Source organism: Anticarsia gemmatalis, chromosome 28, assembly GCF_050436995.1.
Source record: "Anticarsia gemmatalis isolate Benzon Research Colony breed Stoneville strain chromosome 28, ilAntGemm2 primary, whole genome shotgun sequence".
Lineage (NCBI taxonomy): Eukaryota > Metazoa > Arthropoda > Insecta > Lepidoptera > Erebidae > Anticarsia > Anticarsia gemmatalis.
Genome location: NC_134772.1, coordinates 540,181 through 558,020, shown reverse-complemented (window position 1 = coordinate 558,020; position 17,840 = coordinate 540,181). Strand labels below are relative to the sequence as shown.

The following is a 17,840-nucleotide window of genomic DNA, read 5'->3' as shown; positions in this document are numbered from 1 at the left end:
AGCGACTAGCTGACCCGCGCAACTTCGCTTGCGTCACATAAGAGAGAATGGGTCATAATTTTCCCCGTTGTTGTAACATTTTCTGCTGGTACTCTGCTCCTACTGGTCGTAGCGTGATGATAAATAGCCTATAGCCTTCCTCGATAAACGGGCTATCTAACACTGAAAGAATTTTTCAAATCGAACCAGTAGTTCCTGAGATTAGCGCGTTCAAACAAACAAACTCTTCAGCTTTATAATATTGGTATAGATATAAATTACTCACAGATACAATGACCATGTTTTATGTTTCGCATATTGATGGTCACTTGTTCCATTGTTTAATAAGTCACGATTATTAATAAATTTAACCCATTAATGTCCCACTGCTGGGCAAGGGTTTCCTCCCGTAATGAGGGAGGGGTTAGGCCTTGAGTCCACCACGCTGGTCTAGGACGGGTGGGGGACTTTGCATACCTTCAAGAACTGTTCTAAATAACTCTCAGGCATACAAGGTTGTATCACGATGTTTTTCTTCACCGTTGGAATGTTTCTATGAGTTCTAGATACTGATTAAAACTACTTAATTATATTGTTTTAATAAGTAAATCAAGAAAAATACAATGAGGTAACATAATAATATAACATTTAAAACCTTGCAAATCATGAAATTATCAAATCATGTCTACCGACTAGAGAAACGTTGTGATGCGAGAAAAAAACATAAAATGCTTTCCTTTGTATATTAGGAAGGGGAAAAGTCTTTTCGCATTATAGTATGTATGAACTTGTAATAAAATCTCTTTGGCTTCAAGAATCACAAATGAATACACGGTTCATTAGGTTTCTTTCAGTGAGCTCGTGAGGTACCCAAATACCGAGCTTTTTTGTGTAGAGAAAAGATTTTATTACAAGTTCATAGGTACATACTATAATGCGAAAACACTTTTTCCCCGACCTAATAATAAAACAATTTATAACCTAACAATCTTCCAAACAAGGAATAACAACTTACCTGCAATAATCAACCGATTATAATAAAAATCTTCGTACAATGGAAACACATATTTACACACACACACAAAAACATGATATAACTACATCTCTATATACAAAATTATACATACGTTTGTAAAAACTCTTATATAAAACCTATAAAGTCTAAATTCGCTTGATTTGACGCCATTGAAATATGTTTGACACTTGGTTCTCTGTTCAAATCATTCAGTCACGTGGTAGAAGTGTTCAAGTGAATACATTAGCTAAAATGTAAGTAAATTGACGTATTTATTATTAAATATATAGAAAATAAGAAATAAATATATAAAATAAATCTATTTAAATATACTTGTGATTTTTTAAAGCAGTTTTAGTGAAAATGTGTAAAGATTTTTGATTGAAATAGGATGTTTGTGATTCATACCTTAGTTTTTTTTTTCTAACCATAGATGTAGATTTTAATGGCGGGAGATTAGACATAATAATTTATGATAAATATGTGTTTATTTATACAATATTTAGCTCAAAAACAGTCATTGCAGTTATTTATTTTATTTTTAGACGTTACCAAACGATTCTTGGTAGAGATAAAGTTTATTTTTATCCTCGATATGGTTATGTTTACATATTCAATGGCGCGATAGTTTTTTGCGAATAAATATTGGTTTACAACTACGCATTCAAACAGCTGTAGAGATTGTTTGCTTGATTGCGTTTATCTCAGAAACTGATGGCCCGATTTTAAAAATTATTTTAGTAATTTATGAAATGATTTTCCTTAAATGCTTAGTGTAAGATATTTTTGTTTAGTATTTCCATTTTTTTATACATATAATAATTTTCAAATGGGGGTTAGCTATCCATATTCCATATATTAAGTTTATAAACATTTCGCGTGCGTTCAGGTCTATGGCACAGTGGTTAAGTTTGTCACCACGTAGCTACCATTGCGCATGGACGTTGTGGGTTCGATTCCCAGACACTGAACTGATGTCCGTGATCCAAAATTAGTTTTTTCTAGTTGCCGTCGTGTATAAGTAATCAGCATCTGATGCAAAATGAGTAGTTTGTCCACTACGTCATCGTAACTCAAAAACTACTTGACCGATTTTGAAGCATCATATTTTTATCTGTCGTAGAGACGTATCTGTACATTATTATATTTCAATGTTACTAGATGCCGTGGGTACGTCCACAGAGTGTGCCAGTGGGTCAAGTATGGAGTAGGTTCACCGGACGAGCACTGAACGGGGAGCCCGCCAAAAAGTAAGGTATTAATCTTATATACTATAGGTAAACTATCTCTAAAATTGTAGAGTTTGTTTGTTTGTTTGTTTGAACGCGCTAATCTCAGGAATGTTGGATAGCCTATTTATTAAGGAAGGCTATAGGCTACATAACATCACGCTACAACCATTATGAGCAGAGTAGCAACGGAAAATGTTACAAAAACGGGGAAAACTATGACTCATTCTCTTTTATGAGCGAGCAAAGTCGCGCGGCTCAGCTAATAAAGGAGAACATACAACTTTTCTAATTTCAGTAAATGGTTTCAGCTATCAAATAAGAGATTTAGAAGACAAGTGGAAGAAGCCATGTCTGGACATGATGCAGGAGACGTTTCTAAGAGACGAGCCTCTGTGTCAAGTCTTAGGTAAGTTGATACATAACTGATCAGTGATACATGATATATCTATACTAATATTATAAAGCTGAAGAGTTTGTTTGTTTATTTGTTTGAACGCGCTAATCTCAGGAACTATCGGTCCGATTTTAAAAATTCACTGTTAGGTAGCCCATTTATCGTGGAAGGCTGTAGGCTATATATCATCACGCTACGACCAATAGGAGCAGAGTAGCAATAAGAAATGTTAAAGAAACGGGCAAAATTTTGACCCATTCTCTCTTATGCTACGCAAGCGAAGTTGCGCGGGTCAGCTAGTGTTATATATTAGGTCGGGGAAAAAGTCTAATCGCGTTATAGTACGTATGAACTTGATATAAAGTCTTTTCTCTACATAAAAAAGCTCGATATTTGTGTACCTCACGAGCTCACTGAAAGAAACCTAATGAACCGTGTACTCATTTGTGATTCTTGAAGCAGAAGATTCTCCAAACAGAATATATTACAAGAGAGAGAGATTTTTCCCCGACCTAATATATTACAAATATATATACTAGCTGACCCGCGCAACTTCGCTTGCGTCACTTTAGAGATAATGGGTCAAAATTTTCCCTGCTTGTGTAACATTTTTCATTACTACTCTGCTCCTATTAGTCGTAGCGTGACGATATATAGCCTATAGCCTCGCTCGATAAATGGACTATCTAACACTGAAAGAATTTTTCAAAACGGACCAGTAGTTCCTGAGATTAGCGCGGTCAAACAAACAAACAAACAAACTCTTCAGCTTTATAATATTAGTATAGATTAGTATAGATTAACAACTAAATCGAAATATTGATTCATTAGTATGAGGAAACAAGTTTTATGTAAAAGACCACAAGGATACAGATGGCTATCAATATTAATATCAAATATCAATACAGTTAAACAATGTTATCTATGTATTATCATTGCTTATCACTGTGAAAACGCAATTTATAATACCTAACTATGGTTAGGACCAGTAGTTCCTGAGATTAGCGCGTTCAAACAAACAAACTCTTCAGCTTGATAATATTAGTATAGATGAGGTAAAAATATTGTATTATAAGTATACAGCCTTTCTTCCATCTATGATGAACCCATCTACAGACCAACCTCGGCAAGCGTAGCTTAACCTCAGATATCGATCCGTGCGACGACTAAGCCACGAGCTCACACGAAATAATCTAGTTATTTAATATCTTGTTATTGTTTTTGCATTGCTTGCAATGGATTTGACCGTTAAAATGAGAAAGAACAAGAGGTGAGTATAAGATAAGTAAATAAATGAATACTTACAACAATAAATCATGCCTTTTTCCTTCTGTGGGGGTAGGCAGATGCCAAAAAAAGTGACTCACATATTTACTAACATCTTTAAACTGTTTTTTTTATTTAAAAAGACAACTCCGGCACTAAGAATTGCTCTTGTGTCGCGGGGACTTTTACAAACATACAAACAACGTACACAAAGTACAACCAGACCCGAAACCATTATTTGTGGATCGCACAGATAATTGCTCCCTGTGGGTACCGAACCCACGACCGACGATGTAGTTGTATCGGCGTGGCGACCTAAACCACTGCGTCACGGAGGCATACTCTAATACAATGAAAAATATTGCTTAATATTTTATTAATGTTATTTCATAATTTGTATGATATCTTGACTGTTGAATCAACGTATATAAAATACATCCACATTTCGCCATTAACAATGTTAGTCCCATATAATAGGGGGCAAGTCTGTTGCCATATTACTTTCACGTTACCAAACTCCCTAGAATAGCACATTTTTCAGATCCGGTAATCGAATTTGGACTATGATCAACAGTTACTGTTACATACATATACATCACACCTTCTTCCCATAGGGGTAGGCAGAGACTAGAGATCCTTTAGATTTAAATTACTCGCTGATATTTTCTGTTCAAATTACATACATATTAGGTCGGGGAAAAAGTCTTTTCGCATTATAGTATGTATGAACTTGTAATAAAATCTATTTGGCTTCAAGAATCACAAATGAGTACGTTTCATCAGGTTTCTTTCAGCGAGCTCGTGAAGTACCCAAATATCGAGCTTTTTTGTGTAGAGAAAAGATTTTATAACAAGTTCATACGTACTATAATGCGAAAAGACTTTTTCCCCGACCTAATATAATTCTTATTTCAGATATAAAGAACGATCCGGTCTCCATAACAACTATCAGGGCTAATTGGGAACAGTATGTGTCACAAAACATGAGTCTTGCGTGTTTCACCGAGGTGGACGGTCAGCCCGACGAGCTGGTGGGCTTCAATGTGGTGCTGGTCAAGAGTAGCGATGATGAGGAGGAGGATCTAGATAAGGTAAGAGGAGGAAAAAGGGGTAGTGGGATATCCTCTATGATTTTCCGTGGGGAAAATGTAGTTGAAGCAATCTAGATGATAAATAAATAAATAAATTTAACCCATTAATGTCCCACTGCTGGGCAAGGGTCTCCTCCCGTAATGAGGGAGGGGTTAGGCCTTGAGTCCACCACGCTGGCCAAGTGCGGGTTGGGGACTTTGCATGCCCTTAATAAATGTTTTAAACAAATTTTAGGCATGCAAGGTTTCCTCACGATGTTTTCCTTCACCGTTGGAGCATGTGATAATTATTTCTAATACACACAACTTGGAAAAGTCATTGGTGTGTTGCCTCGGGTTCGAACCGGTGACCACTTGTGTGGGAGGTCACTACTTATACCACTCGGCTATCACTGCTCTAATAATAATAATAGATGATGGTAGCCAGAAAGTTATCAGTTAGGAAATGGTCAATGAGATAAGTACCTACACGTCAAATAACTTTGTGTGTGTGCTTCCGATCAATAAGGTAAGTTTGACACGCGTGGCATAAAAATGCCTTTAATTATTGCTGCGAGAAAAACCAAAACGTTTCTTTTACTGGTCGGTAAACGGTCAATGTAATTATATAGAATTTATCAATGTCATTACATGGATGTAGGTGCAGTGTTTGAGCTGAGCGTCTCCGTGATACAAGTCACGCTTGTTGATTCATTTAATCGGTTCAATCTTTTTTTTTGTGAGATGAAAATGTTAATTTCTAAATATTTGTCTACTAAAATTATTCTCCATCTTTCTCAGGTCCAAGGCGAGTCTTGGAAGAAGCTCCTCCGTACCCTGATCACAGCTGAGGAGATGGTAGACGTGTTCCAACATTACGGTGTTGATAAATACTTGACGTCAAGCGGACTGACTGTTCTACCTAAGTTCAGAGGCCAGAATATTGGCGCTAGACTGTTTGCGGCCAGGTGACATGAGAATTTGATATTTTCTTCAAATCATAAATTTCTTTTTTTTACCCACTTCTGTCCCACTGCTGGGCAAGGGTCTACTTCTAAACGATGGAGGGGTTAGGCTTTGAGACCACAACGCTGGCCAAAACAAAATTTAGTAATTAAGTTAATTAAGTAATAGTGAAGGAAAACATCGTGATGAAATGCATGCCTAAAATCTGTTTAATTAATTTCTTAATGGCATGCAAAGTCCTCAACCCGCAATTGGCCAGCATGGTGGTCTTAAGGCCTATCCCAAGTTTGCAAGGTGACGTTTGCCCAGCAGTGGGACAGAGAAAGTAAAGAAAATCCGCACATCGATGGTGAAACAATCGATTTATATACCTACATATATACCATAAAAAAAAGAAACAATAAGTTAGCCATAGGACCTGCCCCTTTTTGAATTCATTAAAAATATAGTAATAAATTATTTCAATCTCCTTTTCCTTGAAAAAAGGTCAGGTGCTACTCGTAACCTGCGGTCCTGTATGACAACATGTATGTATGTGAATGAAGCAAGGGAAGTTTGTAGGGATCGTACCAAGTGACGTTCTCTGCTCTCTGCCTACCCTTAAGGGAAAAATGGAAAAAATATTATGTTTTACCTTACAGAAAGCCACTCTGTCAAGCGATGGGTATCCAAGCAACAGCCACCGTCTTCACGGCAGTAACATCACAGGTGCTGGCAGCTAAATGTGGCTACGAAGTACTAGCCGAGCTACAATACAGTGACATGGGCAAATACGACGTACATCTGACAAACTGTACCACTACCAGTGCCAAACTTATGGGCACTAGGTTCTAGGTACAATAGTGTTATGTGAATATGTTATGTTTTAATAAATGGATTTTTGTTACTTAGATTGAGTGTTTTTTGGTAATTTATGCTACGATGTAGCAATTTGTAGCTACTTGCTACACAATAGCGTGCTTTGTAGTGTATTTTGTAGCCAGTTGCTACATAAAAGCATGTTTTGGGGTGTATTTATGTAGTAGCAGACTTGCTAAATATAGGCATGCTACTCAGTGTTTTTTATATCAAAATGTTACACAGTAACATACTTTAAAATGTATTTTACTAACTAATAATTATTTAGTAGCAAATTTGTTACATCACAGCATGCTACTCGAATGTTTTTGCAGCAATATGCTGCTTACTAACATATTTTGAAGTCTTTTAATTAATAATGATTATGTGAAAATTGTATTTAGTACTTAATTTTTTTTATAAACGACAACTCCCGCACTAAGAATAGCTCTTGTGTCGCGGGGACTTTTACAAACATACAAACAACGGACACGAAGTACAACCAGACCCGTAACAACTATGAGTGGATCACACAAATATTTGTCCGGTAGGAATCGAACCCACGACCTTTCTTGTACTGGTAGTGGCGAGGTAACCTTAACCACTGCGCGACGGAGGCCGTCAGAATTTTGACCGTATGCTGCTAAAATGGGGAAGGTGTAAATAAAATTAAATTTTCTATTTTATACGAATAATTTATTAAAAGTTCTGTCTTTTATACAAAGTGTTATAAAATAATATAAATGCTATATATCACTATATACGCTCTTAAATTTAACACACATTTAATTATTGGTAAATAAACAAATTGCATTGGAGATACAAAAATACTTTTAAACTTTGACCTACTATAAAATATTTAAAAAAAATCAACGCGATTATGCATTATTTAAATAAATTTGAATTAAACGCTCAGTGAGTTAAGTAACTAGTACATTACATAGATGTAGGTGCAGTGTTTGAGCTGAGCGTCTCCGTGATACAAGTCACGCTTGTTGTTTAACATAACTACAGTTCACCACAAACACGACAACTACTTTGAATAAGCAAATACAGAGTTTTGCAATATCTGAGACAGTCTTTTTGCTACAACTGCTAGTGTAACTTGTGCCGAAACGTCAAGCAAATCAAAATAAATAATGCATAATTGCGTTACCTTTCTTCTAAAATGTATGTATTAGCAAAATTATGTTGATATAAAAAGTTAGCTGTAGCCAAGGTGGGTAAGTTCATGGCTTTAAAATGAGTTTACATGGCGTATTTTACAGTACGTATAAGCTAGTTAATTGTGCTAATAGTATTGGGTTTGATACCAGAGTCTCTCCCTCTCATCGTATGGTTAGTGGTCAACCTAGTGTCAAAGTTGTTCAAGCCGCCCGAAAGGCCTTTGACGTGGCTTAACGACTGTTATCTTATTTGACAACAACCGGGACCGACTTTTTACGTGCCCTACGAAGCACGGAGACGCCCAGCTTCAAATACCACTAAGCGGTCACCCATCTATAGAATGACCGCGCCAAGGTTTGCTTAACCCACAGATCGTTTACCGAACGGTGAGCGCAACTGGCTATGGACGTCTCTCGACCCGAGTCACAAGTAGCAAAAAGCGTAAGGATTTCAAAGTGCTATACGTCTGTAAAAACATATTTTTAATCCATTGTGAATAAGTTTTTTTCTTTACCCATTACTGTCCCACTGCAGGGCAAGGGTCTCCTCCCAAACGAAGGAGTTTTTTTTCTTACGAAATTCAAAAGATACTTGGACATAGAGATCACTGACCTTACTGACAGAAAAAACTAATGGTACTTTACCCGACCCGGCAATCAAACCCGGAATCTCGTGATCAGTAGTCGGGTACACTACCAACCGCGCCATAGAAGCAGTCTTATCAAAACAGTGGAATTTTAGTTTATACGCACTGAAAAAATAGAATTTAGTAAAAAAGTGACATATTTTTAGAGTAAAGACACTAAACTAAAATTCACTAAAAAGCTTTGGCTTAGTGCACATTATACATGTTATTTTATATATTAAATTATATTCGTAAAAACATAAAATTTTATTTTAATTAAAAAAATAATATTATGAACACTCCAAAGATTATGACAAAGTAATAACACCCTGTTATGTAAATTTTAATCAACTACCGTTTTCAATAACCTACTGACAGTAAGAGAGCTTACTAAAGTTTATATTGAACTCAACTAAGATAAGAGAACTTTTACCGCGATGACTTTTACAAATATAGAAACGACGGACTAAAATTACAAGAAAACCTGAAACAATTGGGAATCGAACCTGTGACGCATTTCTTAAGCCATAGTAGGGCATGGCTACTACTACTACTTATCTTATATGGTTAGCGGTCAACTTAGTGTCTAAGTTCTTCAAGCCGCCCGAAGGCCTTTGACATGGCTTAACTTATCTAGCTTTAATGTTATCTTAATTAACAACAACCGGGACCGACTTTTTACGTGCCCTCCGAAGCACGGAGCCGCCCAGTTCAAATACCACTATGCGGTCACCCATCTATGGAATGACCGCGCCATGGTTTGCTTAACCCACAGATCGTTTACCGACCTGTGAGCGCAACTGGCTATGGCTACTCCGTATACATAACGATTGTTTTCCACAGGGGTAGGCAAAGACCAAAGATATTAGGTACCAAGATAGAAAACTAAAGTAGCCGTATTTCTTACTGAGGTTAGATTAATGAAAACGGTAGTCGTTTAACAAAGGCAAGATCTTCACAAATAAATAACTTTAATGTATGTATTTATTACTAAATTAGCTATCCCACTGTTGGGCAAGGGTCTCCTCCCGTAATGTGTCTTGAGTCCACCACGCTGACCAAGTGAGACTGTATTCCTTCAAGAGCTGTGTTAAACAACTGTCAGACATGTCATTCATCACGATGTTTTCCTTCACCGTTATAACAAGTGATCATTATATATAATACACACATCACTTGGAAAACTCATTGGTGTGTGTGCTTTACTACATACATAAATAATATCATCCTTATCATATCCGAAGGTATAGGCAGAGATGTATAAAATACACCCACGTTTCGCCATTAACAATGTTAGTCCCATGTAATAGGGGGCGAGTCTATTGCTTTAAAACCCCAACTCGCACTTGGCCAGCGTGGTGGACTCAAGGCCTAACCCTTCCTCATTACGGGAGGAGACCATTGCCCAGGAGTGGGACATTAATGAGTTAAATATAAATTTATTAAATACATACATTAAAATCAAACTTAATTAATAATAAATAAATGGGTAAATATTGGAATATATTTTGGAATAAAAATTACTATGTAACTATACACACTCACATATTATTGTTTAACTTTAAAACGCGCGCTTTTTGTATAAAAAATGTGATTTTCCTTAACTTTTAAATTTTCGCGTTGCTGCACCATAATTTTGTAGCAATACTTTAATGTAGCAACTTGCTTCATAATGACATATAGTTTAAAAGCATGCTTTATTGCGAAAATCAACAACCCAAATTAAAAATGTATTTTTTTTTTCTTTTTTAAGAACATAACTCCCGCACTAAGAATTGCTCTTGTGTCGCAGGTACTTTTACAAACATACAAACAACGAACACCAAGCACGACCAGACCCGAAACAATGATTTGTGGATCGCACAAATAATTGCTCCGTGTGGGAATCGAACCCACGACCTCCCGAAGCAATGGTATTGGCGTAGCGACCACTGCGCCACGGAAGCAGCATGTTTCAAAAGTGTATGCCACTTTGTAGCAACTTCCTACAAAGTAGCATCGCAATGAAAATGGCGCAACAGTATTTTGTGTCTCTCTCTCACTGGTGGTGTTCGTCACAGCGCACTATGAGAGTGATGTAATAGAGAGTGTACCTGTGTATTGTACACACCATACTATAACACATTCTATTTGGCTGGTTTCAAGGAAACTGCTTCATAGCAGGGGCATGATTATTATTACAGTTTTTGCTTATATAAAGCGCACGTTTCAAGTTTCTACACACATAAAAATCTACATCACGCATTACTTTACTTAGAAATTATTCTTCATATAAAATACTTTATTTCGAACTATTCATTCATAGAGGCAAAAAAAATACGCTAAGGATTTATGGTCAAAAACCTTACTGATCGATCAACAACTTCGATTGAAAAGAAATAATGTTGCATCAGATATGCCACAATGTCGCAAGTCGAGTTGCTACATGATATACAAGTATAAAATGTCTATGTATATTATTTTTGCTAAGATCAATTTGGGTAACTTTGAATCATTTGGGTAACATTGACAGTGGGAATATGAACTAGTTTCGATTATTTTTTCATATGAAACCAACACAATTGATAAAGGTTTATTTTAGTTTTGCAAACTTTTATTAATTGTGTTGGTTTCATATGAAAAAATTATCAAAACTAGTTCAAATTCCTTCTGTCAATGTTACCCAAATGATTCAAAGTTACCCAGATTGACGGTACTTAATTTTTTTTTGCTTTCATTATAAATGAATAGTTCAAATTTTATATTCTAGTACTTAAATATAAAATCTCGAGACAATTCAGACGTCTTTTATATTATGTAACTTGATTACTGCAAAAAAAACATTTATATTATGTGACGAAAAATCTTACCCTCTTTCTTATTCATAAAAATATATGAAGTTATGAAAGACTTATAAAGAGTTTTGTTTCATTCACTCCTTAGCGAAATGAAAGAGAGAAAATATATTATAGTAGTTTTTTTAACTAAAATAGGTTTATAGTGTGTTATGAATAAGAGGGGTAGAATTTAATAATTTACAAATTTATAAAAATACATGAAATACAGTGAATATGTAGTAGTTTAAATGAATTACTTTTACCTTATATTATGCTTGTTGCGAGTAAAATTATTAAAAAATAATCTTATGTAGCAAAATCAGCTATAAAACGACATGCTACAAAACAACATTTCGTCGCTTAGGTAACAATACCGCGTAAGTCGAAAATTGGTCATATGATGTTTTATACTTCATTGGATAGATTTTGTCAGCGCGCATCGAATGATGTTAGATTTTTTTTAAATTGTCCAGTCTTGAACGAACTTAATATCTAGCTATTTATGTATTCAGTACACATGTCAGAAGTATTTCAAAGATAATAATCAGTTTTTTATCTCTCCTGGAAACATGTCAAATTTAACTTGCGCGGTATTGGTACCTAAGCGACGATTTGTGATCTGATTTTTAATGAAAATTATAAAAGAATGATGCTTCTAATTATTATAAAAGACAAAAATATCTTCAACAATATTGTACGAGGTGTCGAAATGTAGTTCAAAAAACAATGCTATTTCTACAGTAACCAAGTTATTTAAATAAGTAATAAAGTACACCTTATCTGGTCAGCTTGTCGTTGAGCCAGTCGGCCGTGAGCTCGTCGATCTCTCTGACCTCCAGCAGGCGTGGCGCGCCCACCGCCGCCGCCAGGGCGCGCTGAGTGCCCGCGTACATCACCTGGGAGTTATGACAATAGGTTTATTATTAAATATTAAATAATAATCGACTCACTGCAAGGCAAGGGTCTCATAGAATAAATAAATATCATTTGACAACTCAGACATGATTATTTGATTCCAAACTAAGCAGAGCTTGTACTATGGTAACCAAATAACTGATATACATACTTATATACTTGTAAATATGTACTTATATAGATACATTAACAACCAGGCTCAGAACAAATACTCGTGCTCATCACACGAATATTTGTCCCGGGTGGGATTCGAACTCACCACACGCGGCTCAACGGTTATTGCGGCGAGGTGACCGCTTTAACCACTACGCCAAACGTGCAGTTTTGAATGAAATATTGGTAAAAGATATCGGTCGAGATAATCACGTGGTGGGCTCAAGGCCTAACCCTTAGTAGACCCTTGCCTGTAGTGGACTATTAGCGAGTTACATTTATTTATTACTAGCCTTTATCCGCGACTTCGTCCGCCACCTTAATTTTCCCATTATGCGGGAAATAAATAATATCTCGAGTATCGAAATATATTCATACCAAATTTCATGCAAATTGGTTCAGTAATTTAGGCGTGATTGAATAACAGACAGAGTTACTTTCACATTTATAATATTAATATGGAATTATGGATAAATAGTAGCTTAATTTAGAGTCATCTATCGTACCTGTAGCTCCATGTGCGCGTCTCGTGGTGTGTAGAATATGAAACACATGGGAAACGATGTCCGACCGTCACTGTGCTCCATCTTATAACTGAAATAGTAACCAAATAACACGATTAATTAACTTATTAGGTTAACTTTTTGCCAAATTAGGTGTGTGATAAAAGTATAGGTCGACTTAAATGCTTAAATGGAGGTGTTCACATATAGAACGACACGATTTCGTTTGTTACGACATAGTGGGAACGCGCCCTAAGGCGTCGAGACGTCGCTATTTTGGCCAAATCTTTCCATTTAAAAGCCTTCAAACAAGTACTATTTACCTGTATACTATAAATCTAGGTTGATGTGAAGGTAGTATATCTTGTAGTTCTTCAAGCTCCACATTCTCTAACTCTTCGTCTACTTCCAAAGCCTGCTTCTCTCGGTTCACCTGTAATTTGAATTATAACGGTTTAGTAGCAATAATGTCATGATGTAGCAAGTGTTTGCTACATACTGGCATACTGAAGCACAAGTATAATTGGCCATAGTTAAACGGAAAGGATCCAACCCACACTACGGCCGAAAATGAGTTATGTATACCAAAACACTCCTTGAAGTTAAAATTTTAATTCAAACCCACCATGAAGTTATAGTCCTGAGTTAGTCCCCAAAGTTAAAGTGGAGAATCAATGACGGAATACGATCTGAACTTAAAAGTTAAATATCTCGAAACTACGTCTGTGTGGGTTGGATCGTTTCCGTTTAACTATGGCCAATTGTAAGTATAATAACATTGGGATGCCATTGTGTAGCACACTCATAATTTTAGAATATTAGGTCGGGGAAAAAGCCTTTTCGCATTATAGTATGTATGAACTTAAATATGAGTACACGGTTCATTCGGTTTCATTCAGTGAGCTCGTGAAGTACCCACATATCGAGCTTTTTTGTGTAGAGAAAAGATTTTATTACAAGTTCATACATACTATAATGGGAAAAGGCTTTTTCCCCGACCTAATATGTAATATATAGTTATAGATATGGTCACGAATTAGTTTGGCCCCATATGATTATTTTATCGTAAGCTTAGTGGTCAGCCTAGTGGGAGTTTTTCAAGCCACCCAAAGGCCTTAGGCGTAGCCCTATTCCTTAGGCTTAGGCCTTAACAACTGTCTTAAAAATATACTAGGTTACAAAAATCGGCACTTCAATTTAGTACAAAGGGTGATTGACATTGGCTTATCTAATCAATGTTAGTAATAAAAAGTTGCAGATAAGATATCAAGATAGTTTTTATCTCACAGATATAGTGACACATCAATATTATATCATGCTACTGGCAGAGAAGTCATACTTTAAAGTTCTTATAATGATAATCCAAGGCCATAAGGACTTCCCCTTTTTGTTTTTCGTGGGGAAATGCGTTACGCATACCCTGCACCTGGGTGGAGCGCAGGGTTATGTGGGACCCTCCCGCCAGAAGGGCGGGCATACACCACCAAAACCCCACGAGTGACTGCCTGTTCCGCGTGTGTGACGTGCGACGGGATGACTGCTTGCGCTTAGAACTGCAAGTTGCACTAATGCTGGTCAATTCAAGACTTCACATAGGAATAAAGGATCCACAAAGGCATCTTTACTTACAAAAGACTAGTAAGTCTTTATTTAAGTGTATTATCTAATTACAAGCTTCATATTCCTTAACAAGGATAAACAAAGTTTATAGTACATAACAACACAGAGCAAAACCACAAACTGTGGTTTTTATACATATTTATAAACTAACAAGGTAAATATCATGTTTATTGAGAGGTCAGGTGCACTCACACTACCTATTAGCTCGAATAACACTCCTGAATAAGTCTTGAATAACTTATATTATGGTATGAGCCTATATTGTGGGATAAGAACCAGATGAGAGTGTCTATAAAACGATCAAAAATCGTTTTCATTTTAAAAAACTTATTAAAATGTATTGAAGTAATTTATGAAATGCCAAAACGACATAACACTATAAATATTTATACTTCTCACCATCTAAATACTATCTCTGTAAATGAGTTAGTAAAGTTTGAAGTGACAAATTTCCACTGTATTTTAGTTCTCCTATAAAAATGACAAAATTTTGATATGTTCATCTGGTTTTTATTTACCGCTATTTTGTCTCACTGCTGGGCAAAGGCCTCCCCCATAGCTTTCCACTGCAAACAATCTTGGATAACTTATCAGAGGGAAATTTGACAGTTGTTTACCATCACTCTATCTAATAGTTAGGTTATCTGACATTTATCTATGGCCCATGAAACATATTACTAGATTTATTATATATTATGTTTAAAAGTTATAGTTCAATGCTATTATTCACCTCCCATGCAAGGAGCCTAAGGCAAGACACTAATGGCTTTTTGAAATTATATGCATATTAGAAATAATTATCAATTACTTTAACAGTAAAGGATTAGTATTGTGAGGTGAACTTGAATGCCTATGAGTTTCAAAGTGTAGCATAGTGGACTTAAGACTAAAATATTTTTCCATCTCTGAGAGAAATGACCAGAAATCTATCGCTCTAATTAATTTTATAGTTTCTTGAATCTATTATTTCTATTACAGTTTTATAACATGTTACACCAGTTTTCAAACGAGGTATGTATAAAAACTAAGTCGTACCGTACGTATATTATGCCGGAAATAATTTATATTCATAAAATGCCGTATGAATCCTTGCTGTGTAGAGTACGAGCAATCAGCATGACGCAAATGACGATAGGAGATACGGATGAATGAGTCAGACGCTATGAGCTCATATTATAATTGAAAATTAACTAAAATATTCTTTGCCGCCATTATAAAATAAATATCCATAGATTTCCACCACATCGTGCTAAGTTTTTCATTACACTTATAAAAAAAAGTTAAAGAGCACAGGGAAAAAATACCTTCAGTATAAGCGCCGAATTCGATGTGTGTTTCTGAAATCTGAATTTCTTCAACACTTCCTTCACGTCGTCACCGATGTCGCAAACGTTCACGTTATGTGATGACATGATAATTAGTTATTTTTTATTTAAAAATAAACAATAAATAGCGGAATAAACCGTGGGTTGTTTACGTAGACAGTTTGACAAGTGACGTAAACGCCTTGACCACAGTAGTGTTGGGAAAGTAACAATTAAATAGAAGTTAGTTTTAGTTTAGTTACTTAGTTAGTAACATTGAACCAGTGAAGAAGTCATATTTTTTCTTTATTTAACCTTTTTTGCGCATATTTTGTTGAAAATCACAAATCAACTGCTTGCCAAAAAGTTACAAATGAGGCCAAAGATAATCGTTTCTTTCATTTCTATTCGAAATTTAGGACTGCACACTGATTTTGTACAATAGCTAATAAATATACATTTCGCAATCCATTGATAACACTGATGGCATCACGTGAACACTTAAAGATTGTCAATTATCCGTGAAAACCTTGGGCTAGATCTATTTTGTGTCGTGTTTTAGATTGAAATCACTTTAATTTTAATAGATAGCCTTCTTCCATACTTTAGTGATTCAGTGCTATTTGTGAGAAGGCAATGTAATTTCTTAGTAATTACAAATTAGTTATTTTCTAGCTTAACAACAGTGCACAACTCTATTGTCGCACTCTCAAACCAAAATTATTTAGTTTTATTCTGTAATAGAAAGCATAAGCTTTTGTGTTGAAGTGTTAGTATATAAAATAAAATTTTATTTTTCACGTATTAAGTATATAATAATAGATTCCACTTTACGATACATTGAGTCAATGACTTAGCAATGACGGTATGTCAATTTAAGGCCAAAGTTTTCGAACGCAAACGTCAAATTGACAAGTAACACAATGAAATGAAAAGTTGATTTCCTCTGTTCGTACAAGGATCACTTTTTGTTGCAAAACTAGTTGAAAACAAGCAATAAAATTATATATTTTCCAAAACATTACGAAGTAGTGTACCTTTTAAACTATGTTTCATTTACTGAACTTATGAACTTTTGTTTAAAAACTTGTGTACCACAAATTATTGTTGAGTGATAAAAGTGTGGTTTGAAATTTTATCGGATTTCTGCAATAGTGTATGTTTAGGCGGCCTAAATAGAGGTCAACAGCGTTGTGGAGGATTCTGCGTGGCTCGTAAGTATCATCAAATGTCTATGAGTGGTTATAATTGTGTAATAAATGCAGGTTAATTATGTACATAGAAAAAAGGCTTATAACATCTGTTTTCATGTACTTTCACCTTGTTATTCGTGAAATACATGTTTATTGACATGTTTACGTCTGTATTGACTGGAAAATTAATTGTTCTTTTCATTTGTAGTGCTAATAATGAAGTTATCAGTTGACATTGTAGAGAATAATGCAGAAATATGTTATTTATTCAAATGAGTGGTATAATTAAATTGATAAGAATTCAATTGTGAGTTGATCTGTGTTATATTACTTACTTTATTATTTTATACAGAAATGATCTAACTGTGATGTAACATTTCTAAAAAGATGTTGGTTTCTCTGTTAGATAATAACTCTAAAACTACTTTACCAATTCCCATAACTATCTTATTAGATTGAATTCTCATTCATATATTTTTTATTCTATTTTGTTAAGGTAGTAAACCTATTAAGGTAGTAACTTTTTAATTAAAAAAGTAAAATAAAATGTCTCTGCTTCTTTATAACTGGTATACTAACTAGCCTATGTATTAAACAATAGGTTTTATGTTACATAGCACAATAGTATATGGCACAACATAATACAGCCCTGTTTGCATTATCTATTATATCCTGTTAGGGGTAGAAAGAGTATATAATAAGCCATTATTATTATCCATTCACCCTGTACTTACAAAAAGAAAGGTTTAAATTGTGAATAGATCACAATTAGGTAGTATGCTATT

The 17,840-nt window shown here is 35.2% G+C and overlaps 3 protein-coding genes across 4 annotated transcripts in view; 2 read left to right on the top strand and 1 right to left on the bottom strand.

Annotated features, from left to right (window-relative positions):
• The first annotated feature begins 1,112 nt into the window (after positions 1-1,112).
• LOC142984879 (uncharacterized) lies at positions 1,113-6,814 on the top strand. Of its 2 annotated transcripts, none has more exons than XM_076132744.1 (6): positions 1,113-1,248; positions 2,156-2,244; positions 2,535-2,632; positions 4,802-4,977; positions 5,758-5,924; positions 6,564-6,814. In XM_076132744.1, the coding sequence occupies exons 2-6, from the start codon at positions 2,156-2,158 to the stop codon at positions 6,754-6,756; spliced, it is 723 nt and encodes a 240-aa protein (XP_075988859.1). In that variant the 5' UTR covers positions 1,113-1,248; the 3' UTR covers positions 6,757-6,814. The 2 variants fall into 2 exon arrangements, with proteins under 2 accessions (XP_075988859.1, XP_075988860.1); XM_076132745.1 differs by having other exon boundaries at positions 1,234-1,248; positions 2,156-2,249.
• A 621-nt stretch (positions 6,815-7,435) lies between these two features.
• On the bottom strand, positions 7,436-16,058 carry GMF (Glia maturation factor). Its single transcript, XM_076132746.1, has 4 exons — positions 15,863-16,058; positions 13,262-13,371; positions 12,942-13,029; positions 7,436-12,263 (listed from the first exon to the last, which is right to left on the bottom strand). The coding sequence occupies exons 1-4, from the start codon at positions 15,968-15,970 to the stop codon at positions 12,144-12,146; spliced, it is 426 nt and encodes a 141-aa protein (XP_075988861.1). The 5' UTR covers positions 15,971-16,058; the 3' UTR covers positions 7,436-12,143.
• Positions 16,059-16,791: 733 nt separating this feature from the next.
• The window catches only part of ATP7 (copper-transporting ATPase 1), a 68,471-nt gene continuing 67,422 nt past the window's right edge, over positions 16,792-17,840 (top strand). Inside the window, exon 1 of the mRNA XM_076132741.1 lies at positions 16,792-17,076. The gene's annotated coding sequence lies outside the window, so the exon portion shown is untranslated. The remainder of the gene's footprint in view (positions 17,077-17,840) is intronic.